General features: G+C 36.3%; 1 protein-coding gene across 1 annotated transcript; it reads left to right on the top strand.

Moving 5' to 3' along the window:
• Positions 1-4,005: 4,005 nt before the first annotated feature.
• Positions 4,006-8,805, top strand: LOC111834725 (testis development-related protein-like). Its single transcript, XM_023794319.2, has 4 exons — positions 4,006-4,417; positions 5,373-5,420; positions 6,552-6,661; positions 7,079-8,805. Exons 1-4 carry the CDS (start codon positions 4,331-4,333, stop codon positions 7,449-7,451), a joined length of 618 nt encoding a protein of 205 aa, XP_023650087.2. The 5' UTR covers positions 4,006-4,330; the 3' UTR covers positions 7,452-8,805.
• The last annotated feature ends 2,461 nt before the right edge of the window (positions 8,806-11,266 follow it).

Raw genomic sequence — 11,266 nt, 5'->3', positions numbered from 1 at the left:
GGAAAAGAGAAAAAAAAATAGTGCACAATACTTGCATCCATTGAGTAGAATGTCATTATGTGTAATTACGTGTTTGCTGACAATTCATTTATGTTTAAGAGATACCGGTATTGGCTTTTCAGACCATAAAACCATATCGATATACTGTATACCGTATTTTATCATCCCTAAATTGTGAAATATCAGTTTTTCCAGTCATTGCTTCGGCAGATGATTATATCCAAAGCATCGTAAAAGTGGGAGAGCGGAGTCAGCCAGTCCCTGGAGTAACTGAGGTGAAGGGCCTTGCTCAAAAGCCCAGCGGTGAAATTGTTCTACCAGTAATGAGATTTGAACCAGCAACCCTCTGCCCACTGGCACAGAAGCCTAACCTGCAGTCACACATTGTCCTGTACAATCCAATTATGATCAGGTATGAGGACAGTTATTCAGATGAAATTTATAGTATGCACATTCATGCAAGTGTTTTTTTTTGGCACAATTTACATGTGGGACTTAAGCCACCCAAAAATTAGGCTAGAAGTGTTTGCACACCTCTTGCTAGTCAACAATTGGCTATGGGAAAAAGAAGTGGTCAGCAGTTGGCTGAGAGAGAAAGAAGCAGTCAACAATTTGCTGGGGGAGAAGGTAATGTGCATCTGGCTGCAGCAGAGGTATTAGGGAGTTTGGATAACCTTTCCATGGGACTTGCCAACCAGTAGGTGTAGGCCTGAATAGATTTTTTATAAAAGAAAACCAAGCTCTACGAGGTCATTAAAAGCCTCTTAAGAGGCTCTCTGTCACCTAGGGAACAAAGTAAGAGTTACAGAGCATGAGAGAACCACAGTACAGGAGATCAGGGGAATAGAGAGAGTCATGAGGATAAGCTCATGTACTGTATGAACGCTTTATAAACAAGAAGGTGCATTAAGTGGCTGGGATTTCTAGAATATTCCTTAAGTATTATTTAGAAGGGGCGGCAGCTGAACGTTGATGTTCTGCTTAGAAATGTATTTGATATTTACATTTTTAAATATTATCAAGAAAACTCAACTGCGGGACTATACTCAAATATTAGACAATTTTGGCAAATGTTTAGCACAAATAGTGTTTAAAATGTGTTACAAAACAATCCAGGGGTTTTCTCTTTTTAGGACTAGCTTCATTGACACATAAAAAACAAAACTTTTAAATGTTCTTAATCACTAACCCTTATAACCAGTAACAAACCATGGTGTATCAAATCATTTAATTTTAACTGACCCAAACTAAGAGCCAAGAACATTCAAAAATTAAAAATGTTCATACACATTCATACACAGTCTACTAGAAAATTTTAAATCAGTAAAGGTTGCTACGGAATAGATTATAAAGATAATAGTTGAAAAACATATAACATTACACTGCTGTAAATATATGGCTTGGCTGTGAATGATTGCCTGGTCATTACAGTTTGGACTATTTTTATATCGAATTGAAGGTTGAGATTCTTTAATGACAACAAATAAAAACATTTAATGATATTAAAATGTCAGAACCCAGTTAAAGCAACAGAACTCAGCACATAATGTAGTACAAGTATTCAAATAGATGAACTAACAAATCCCAATGCTGGAACTACCATAATACTATATGTTCTAATAACCAGTCTGATCATGAAGGAAACATGTAATCCATTAAACATCTAAATGTTTTAGCCTTTCAGAAAATGGAAGCAACTAATTTTATCAGAATTTCAGATGAGAACTTCAAGCACTCCAGAGGGCTGCTCCGGATTTTCCAAATCAAGTGGCGGAAACACAGAGCACTGGCAGTAAATGTCACTTTCCAGCTTCAAAAACACGGTAGCCTGCAGTAGCATTTGACACGCAGAGAGGATGCGCTTTGGGTGACCTGCGAGTGCTCAGCTGTGGATAGCTGTGCGCCAGTCCCCACTTTGCAAACATAACTTAAAAAAAATAAAAAATGATCACACTTGTATTTTGGCAAAGCCAGAGTTCAGAATACACTTTTCATCCTTACGAGATATATATATTTTTTTTTAGATTAATGCAAAGGCGTAGGTCTGATTTCAGCATTGGTAGGGATCCAATCAGCCCCAAATGTCCCGCCTGTATAAAAACACGGTACCCCGCAATACTGGCAGAGACGTGCTTCTACTGTCCACACCCAGACCTATGCCCTTGGGTGAATGTTATATCACCATAGGGTGTATAAATCTGGGCCAGGGTGTAGCTAGAATTTCTGGGGCCCCTGACAAAATGGGCCCCCTAAATCAGCCAGGGTATCCATGCCCCTACTGTGTCCCTGCCGGTTGCACATGGGTGATAATCCATAAAGATAGAAAAAAAATCTTTTTTTTCCCTCACTGGAAAAAAGGCAGCAGGGAGAATTATTATCATTTTAAACAGCAAACTGTGTTGTATTATCCAGTCACAGGTCAAATTGTGTTTTCTCTCCCATGAATTAAAATGACAGGTAATCACAAAAAAGAATTAAAGACACCAGAAACGTGAAAAAAAATCAAAAGCAGGACTCCGGCGAATCACGCTTCCAGCTTGCAGATTAGCCTCACCGCGTTAACCCTACTTAGGTGATGCAGTATTTGCTCATTTGTCAGGAGGTTTATGAGCAGAGCTGGTCCTGGGGAGGGATGACAATGAATCAGCATGCTTGGAGAAGCTAGACTCTCATAAAAAGCAGATCAGCTAAAGCGTCAGAGAGAAGCAGGCATGGAGGCCTCGCTTATTTGTTCTTTAAAAAAAAAAAAATGCCAGCAGAGCAAAGTAAAACAATCTATTTAAGAGGAACAATCAATTGAGTCAATAAGAGATAAAAAGAGGAACTCATGCTGAATTATCTCGATGTTCTCAATGCAGAAATTGTATGACTTTTCACAAATGGTGTTTTTTTTTAAATGAATTTCATTCTTTAGTTTTTAGGAGCACGTTCCAAATTCCTTCCCATAAACCTTTTTGTTTGACTGTAACTTTGCATATAGCCCAACTTTATTGACAGTTTACAAAAATGTTAATGTAATATAATGTTAATGATAAAGACGTGACAATGTTTTACCATCTGTCGCTATGATTATTGGGGCTGTTTATCTGAAACTGATAATGATAAAAAACACACAATGGAATCCAATGCCCAATTTACCAATGACATCACTTCAAAACATCTATTTCAGAGTGAAAACCTAGATTTCCCAAGTTCAGAAGAATACATAGTGTATATGTGACTCGTTTCCATTATGTAACAACTACAATAATGGTTTCTTAATCAGCAGAAAAACTGAGTTAGCTAAGGAGAAATCAGTTCAGGTATTTCAGAACAAAAATGGCATTAGAAGGTTCCAGAAATTTACAGTGGTCTGCTGTTGACATATATGGAGTCCTTTAAGTGGGAGATACTCCTTTGAAATGACCTTAAAAGGGTGCCTCCTTAAAAGTGATGACACACAGTTAGTTAAGCAAAACTCAACCGTACACTTTTAAATAAGCAGGTAACTGCTGTATTTCCCCTTAAATGTTCCAGAGAGATAAATATAAACGGATGTACTACACAATGACATGAAGCAGACTAAAATTAGATGCATATTTGATCACCGAGAGGTCTGTGGATACTTTGGTGGTGGTTTCAGACAGTTCCTCGTATATAAGAATCGATGTCTTCGAACACGTGGCACAAAATGCTGCTAAAATAAAAGCGTAAAGACTGCTCTTTTCTTGAATTTGTTGTCGGGAAATATCACCGAATAATGAGCATCAAAGTTGTGGAACAAAAAAAAATCTTATCTATAAATATATATAATCTTAGAAATAAACTGTTACATTTATATTGACAAATGTCAAAATTAACGTAAGAAACTAAACATTTATCCACTAGCGTGATTTAATTATCAGTACTTCTGGCACACTTTTTTCAACTTTTCAAGTCACTGTCACGGCAAAGATAGCGGAATCCCCCGAACTGTCCTGCCGATCGAAGACTTGGGTGACCGAGATTTGAGAAGTATATAAAGGTCACAGGTATCTTGTACTGTATCTCCAGGTTTAAAAAAAAAAAAAAGTCGGACAACTCATCGGTTTTCAATATTGGCTGAGTTCAATGCAAGTATCACCGCCCCCTAATCATGTGAGAAGAAAGATTTAAAAGGTCTTTTTGCCCGAAACTTTCCAATCTCTCTGTAAGATCGCAGGGGCTCAAGTCTTACTGTTGGGGCAGCAGACATCACTTGCCATCTGCATGCTGCAGACCTTTATGAGCCTGAATTCACAGTTTCGCGACCGTAGGTAGCCTACATCAGCGTTTTACTTAAAATACATATATAAAAAGTGGTTCAAGAAATATGTTCAGGAAGCATAAAAGCAAAGTGTTGATAGACTATGCATCGGAAGAAGACGACATGTTGTGCAGTCACCGGCGCACTTTTAAGGTAAGAAAGTTAGTGGCATAGACAAGTTTTCTGAATGCTGCCATTTGATAAGTAAAAGTTGACATAACTGCATTTTCTATTGCGTATGCCAATACTATACCTATACAGCCGTGATCAGGGATAAAATGTGATACCCTGGCTATGTATGTTTTTTTTTCTCTCGGAATTCAGTACTCCTTAATTTGTTATTTACGTCAATTTACAATAGCTAAAAAGTACTTAACTTAGTTTTTTAAATTGTTTTGCAATTAGTTTTTTGATTTAGCTTACAATAGAATGTATTCAGTGCAACCGAAGTCAAACATTGACGTAAAAGTCAAATGATTCCTTTTTAACTTGGAATAGGCCTATTTAACCAAAAAGCAAAAGCACGAAAGGGAAAATATTTATTAATAACCAAATTAGACACTTTTCAGCCATGGCCGGACACCGACTGGCTAGAGACCAATATTTTACAAACGAGTGCTCCGGAGGTGTGATTAAAGTAGACGCAAATAGTTTTATTAATAAAACAAAACTTTATTAGAATCACAATCGCTTCCAGCTTAAATAAATAAACTTTTGCAAACAAATATTATCTAAATATAGGTTCATGAAAGTTTTAGCTTCTATTGTTTTAAAACTAAACACTTTTAGAATTCTAATAAGTTGTGTGTGTGTTTGTGTATTATATATATATATATATATATATATATATATATATATATAAATTAATTAATTAAGAAAATGTATGTTTTAAATTTGTTAATGACAAAGATATATGCAGAAAGTGTTTGACTTTTAAAAACCATGACCTCAACAATGTGAAATTCCCTTTCTTCCCGTAGACATTCAAAGCTCAGTCATTTGTCTGTTCCAGAAATAGTTTTCTTGGTCTACAGGAAGATGTCTGTGTTGCGGTATTTGTATATACGCTGCTGTTCCTTACCAGTTATTCAATGGCCTTTGTTTCTAGTATAAAGATCCAGATGGTAAGGAGGAAATCACAAATTCCGGGTCAAAGGTAAACAAGCCTGCACTTTCGTGATGTTCCAAGCTTGTTGGCATTCAAGCATTTTCTAAAAATATTTTTTAACAAAATGTCTGTCGACTTTTCCCTATAAACATTTTGTTAAAAGTTATCACTTCCCACATGGCTTCTCTCCAAATATTTGTGATGTTTGTTGCTGCTGCAGGATTGTTTCCTATTCTTTTTAGATCTTTGTAAGAAATTAGATGCAACAAAACAAAACAAACAGCTAAAAAAAGACACTTCTAAGACCTGAACATGTAATATACTATGAATCTATATCAGTGCTTTCACAAGCCATTCTAAAATGAGAAAATATGTTTTATTAGGTTTTTATTATAAAACACGGAGCACACACAGCATGCGCAGTTGAAATGATGTGATGTTTGTTTTTGTACATCTCATTAAAATATAACTTCCTAATTCAATTTATAGGAATACCACTATACTGGAAGCAGTATACAATAGAATGCCAGTATCATTACCCTGTGCTAATTAAAATAGATGAATGAATATCCATTCTTTGTTAGCCCTCATACTATGCAGAGTAATGGGGGTATTCCATGAAGGAGGATTTCTTGCTTAGCCAGATAACTTCTTGGATTTAAGGTAGTCTGGGCTAAATGGACTTCATTTTCATTCCCTTATATTTAGCCCAAACTACCTTAAATCCTACAAGTTATCCAGCTAAGCAAGAAATCCTGTTTCGTGGAACAGCCCTATGGTTAGCTCAGAGCTTATCCCAGGAAGCACAAACACATGCCACAAAGCAGGGTACACCCTGGTCGGCATGCTACTATTAAACAATATCATGTGTGCATAGCCATTGTTGCAGTTGATGTTTAATCCCAAAGGAGAGGTTCACATTAAGAGGTTTATTAGGAATAGCAACGGTAACTGGAAATGAAACACACAGGTAGAAAATGTAAGCTATATACAGGCAGAGCTGGGAAATGTGAAAACAGGAAATCTGATAGCCAGCCATTTGGGGTAATGTTTACATTACAGAAATACAGCAGTACTGCCAAAGGGTGACTTAGATAGAATTTTATTACATTAAACAGTGGATTATTGACTTATCAAAATATGTTGTCCTTATCTTGGTTATTTTTCCTTTTATAACAGCAGATCAAAAGTAAAAAATCAAAATCCAAGAGAGAGAAAAACAAGAAAGCTCTGTTTAAAGATGAAGACGAGCGCACTCTCCTGACAGCTGCTTCAGAAAATGGAAAGGGGTAAATCGTAACTTAATTTCTAACGCCGCCTGTTATCACTAAACCTGCATTTGGAAGAAGATTTTCTTTGATAGAAAATAGTCTAGTTTAGGCATTACTTTTGATATACACATAAAAATGTTTAAATTCTAAGTTAATTCTTGAGAAGATGAAAACATGCTTAGAACAGGAGCCATATCTTTAAATAAAAACATAAAAATAGGTAACTAGATGTTAGGTTATGTGCTTAATTTGCCTGAATCTGCAACCTTTAACTCGTATCTGTAACTCTCAAGTACAGTGTCATTAATGTTAAAAGTTTTTGGTCTATGTTCCTTCCTGTGAATATGTTAAAGACAGTTAGAAGGGAAGTTCAATGAATGAACTACTGCTGGATATGCTGAAGTGGTAATTATTATGGCCTCTGTCTTTTAAAAGGTCCAGCAAAAAGCACAAGGATAGGGAAAGAAAGAAAAGCTATATCGAAAGGGGTCACTGCCTCTGGGACAGTATTACCATGTCGATGAGGCAGATCACACCCGCCAAGAGGGTGGGCAAGACGGAGAGCTGGGAAGCAGCACATCCCAGCGAGGTGACCGGCACTGTGGGCGATGGCAATGTTGATGCCACGCTACAGCTGGACAGGTGTTCCTCCTGGACTGGTGCGGAGGAGGACTCCTCAAGGTACACCAACCTGATAGAATCCAAAATCCCCAGCATCCAGTGGACAGCCAGGGCCAAGGGAAGGTTGGCCGTAATTAGGAGGCGGAGCCGAGAGGGTGTTTCTGAAAGGTGGGAGGGGCTAAAATAGAATCATACTTGGATGGGTGCTGCTATTGGTTTTTAAAATTTGTACATATTTATTTTAAATTTTGTAACAGTGCTAGGTATCTTTGGACTTTAAAATGTTGAAATAGTTTAACATTGTAAGGCAGCCTAAGTAAGGAGGAACAGAAATCAAGAAATATTTTTGGGAAATACTAATTACAGCCCTTGTCAAACATTCATTTTGTGAGAACGCTAAAATCAAAACTATAACTTAAATATTTAAAGAATCAGAATGAAAGAAATTTGAATACTGGTATTGTTGGTTTTGTTTATTTGTAATTTCCTTTACTCCAGGACAGTATTAATGATTATTAATGTGTCCTGTATTGTATGGACTGTGATGTAGAATCTAGATGGCAAAGCTGCACCAACTAGTGCTCAATAGGTAATAACTCTTGCAGCTTGTCAGTCTCATAGGATCACTGACACTGATTTGAAGCATTTGTTTTTCCTGGCTTACGATGCATAGATCAGGAACCTTTATGTAACCTAAAGAACTACTCTATGTAATTGTTTTCTTTCTTAGAACATATGAAAAAGGTTTAATAATGATTATTAAGAATAGTATAATGGCTAAAACGTTAATGCATAAAGAATTACATTTCCCTGGTGACTCCAAGCTAAATTTAAGTAGAGAAAGGACTGACCAGACAACTTTTTTGGTTTATTTATTTGCATTATGGTTCTATAAAGTTTGTTCAGTCAATTTAACAGTGGGAATATAACTATTACATCCATGCCATTTAAAGTTTTTAATCTTTGAATATTGCACAACAAATTAATTCTTTTAATGTGTAGAAAAATAGAACATTTTAATTGGATTTACTAGACGTAGATTTACTACTTGAACAACACGGCATTGTATGGTTAACTTAAAACATTTTTGTCCTACTGCAGGAAAAGCATTCTGGAATACTTGAATTCCACAGTGATTAATTACCCCTTTAAGAAATCCTTTACAGTGTACTTAAAATATTTCTTAGGCTTCTATTCAGCCGTAATCCCCAGCATTATAGAGTAAGATCATAACACTGGTCAAGTTAAGAAGATTTATGTAACCTAAATTCCACTCAGTGTTCAGCACACTTGTTTCACTGTACAATGGCTGACCTACTCATTTTTAAATGATCAACATGTTCATGTATTAGCAAACACCAGTATTCCTCTCCAAGGCTGAGCTGTCATGACTGATAAATGCACATTCAAATTTGACAATCTGTTTCAAAAGTGTTTTATTGCAAAACAATTTGATTATGAAAGAATACTAAAATATTGCTGTAATTTCATAAATACATCTAAAATGCATCAGACACATTAAAACATGATCTAAACCTGTACATTTGCTTTGAGTTTTCTTACCGTCACTGTTGTGCTGCTTATCCTTTGCATTACTTGCCGTTTGGGAAGGTCCAGTTTCATGCAGCTTAACAGTGGTACAATATAACTATTATATCCATGCTATTTAAAGTTTTTAATCTTTGAATATTACACAACAAATTAATTCTTTTAACAAGACATGGTTGGTTCATGTGAATCTACAGGTTTCATCCCAGGGAGAGTTATATTCTAGGATAAATTTGAATGAACATCAAATCTAACATATTAAATGGAAATTATACATAGGTCTTCCACATAGTCTCTCAGTGTTATTAATAAATCTATGGAGACTGACATTCTTGGGGCATCTAAACTAAAGTAACTTGATTGATTGTTTGGTTAATTTGAATATACCCACAGATCCTGTGGTGTGGTTCTGAGAAAAAAGTGGGTTGTGTGCACAAATCAATCAGCAGTATTCATGAACTAACACAACAAACTGAAATACTTCTTAGGAATGAGGTGTACTGATAAAGGATAGACTTTAGAACAGGGTAGGCAATCTAATCCATAGGGCCGCTGTGTATGCCAGTTTTGTTAGCTTTAATTAGAGGACTGATTGGCTAAAGAGTCCTCACACCTGGGTTTGAACCGCTAATGTAAAGGTTATCCCAAAAACCTGCATACACACTGGCCCTTTGTGGGTAAGATTGCCCACCCCTGCTTTAGAAGGTACTGTGTGTCAGGCTAGTCTGACATCCTGTAATGAAATGGTACTGGCTTACCATGCAGAAATAAACTTGAATTAGTCTACTAACCAAAAGTAATTTGAACAGACCATACATTAGTATACACTAAATTGATCACTGATTGTAGAATACCAATTGCATCATGAATTTGAATGGGGGGTGGGGTGGCAGGGTCTATTTTTGCCCCAGGGCCCAGTGGGGCAAAGTTCTGCCACTGATGCAAGTATTTAAGGGCGGGCGATATTGCGAAAGTTTCATATCATGATTTTTTTTTAAAGACAGGATGACGATCCACAGTCTTATGATTATTTTCCATGTTTATTTTAAAGACTATTTTGGAAGTAACAATAGTTCATTGCAAAATCTGCAAAGGTAAGGTTCGCAAATCTGATGGCACCACGACGAATCTTTTAACCACCTCAAAAGAAAATCTTGTTGGTAAGTTCCTTAATACCGATGTCGAATTCTTTTTCAATTTGATCGAACAGTATACTATCACTGACCGCTCTCCCGTAACTAAAACAGCAGCACGACAACACATTATTTTAACTGTTTAAACATGGAGTTTGCGGTGTTATTTGCATAGTTATTTAATTGCACACACGTGAGCTGAGAGAGAAATCGATTCTGTCCATTAATAGGAGTATTTGCTATAAATGTGTAAAAATGAAAATAGCAATTTACTGTACACATGCATTCACTTCAGCAGCCCGATAAACAGGATCTGGGTTATACTCATTCATTAGCCAATCACATCACTCTAACGTAGTTGGGGGCGGAGTCCGGCATGGCTTGGTCTGGCTCCAATGCTATGGCATAAATACCCTGCAAGGGACATCTTCATCATAATGTTGTTTTTGAAAATCTATTACATTTTAAATCTGCATTAGAAAAGTGTTTGGGTTCTAACAAAATTGTATTGCTACAAAGGCATTTGAAATAGCGATATCTTTGAAAATGTTTATAAACTGAAAATGTGCAGTGTATATGCCTGAGGAACTATGAGACAGGCAGTTTTTGAATTGTTCAAATGGTGATTCCCATTTAGTCTCATCAGTTACTGATAGAAGAAACAAACAGGCGGTTAAATATTTGATAAATAGTAATGTTTGAAGGAAACTTCTTCCTTTTCAACCGGACACTGTTTCCCCCGACATATCTAGGCCTATAGGCCTGTATAAAATGTATTATTAAATTCATAGTTGCTACGTGACTATTCCGGACCTTCCTTCAGTGCTCAAAAGAGCAGAGTATTTAACCTGAGGTGAACTACTGAACCACTCATTTAGACAGAAAAATCCCCACATTTCCCCCAGGTGTATTCAAGCAACATTAACCATAAGGTTACCATAATATTTGTCGCTTTAATTTATTACCTAAATAAAACTAATATTGCACATTTTACACCGCGTGACAAGTCTTCTATCATAATCTCAAAGACAATAAAGGTAATAATAAAATGTCAATCAACTATGAGTCGTCTAAAACAGGAGACAATGAAGACGAATACACATTGACCGCTATGCGCTAGAATTGGCATGTTACGACAGAACTTCACTGAAGCAAATTGTCAAGGTAAAAAGTAAATTAACAGTGGAATTTACGTATAACAAAATACATAAACACACCTAAATGAACCGCAGTGAGCTTTTACCTTAATGAGGTTATTCAGTTCATAGTTCACTTTCATAGTGCGCTACTGGACTGTTATATTTTAAAAAAGTTAAAGGTT

This window comes from Paramormyrops kingsleyae, chromosome 14 (assembly GCF_048594095.1).
Source record: "Paramormyrops kingsleyae isolate MSU_618 chromosome 14, PKINGS_0.4, whole genome shotgun sequence".
In the NCBI taxonomy this organism is placed as follows: domain Eukaryota; kingdom Metazoa; phylum Chordata; class Actinopteri; order Osteoglossiformes; family Mormyridae; genus Paramormyrops; species Paramormyrops kingsleyae.
The sequence above is the reverse complement of the archived record's forward strand: the minus strand, read 5'-3'. Positions and strand labels throughout refer to the sequence as shown.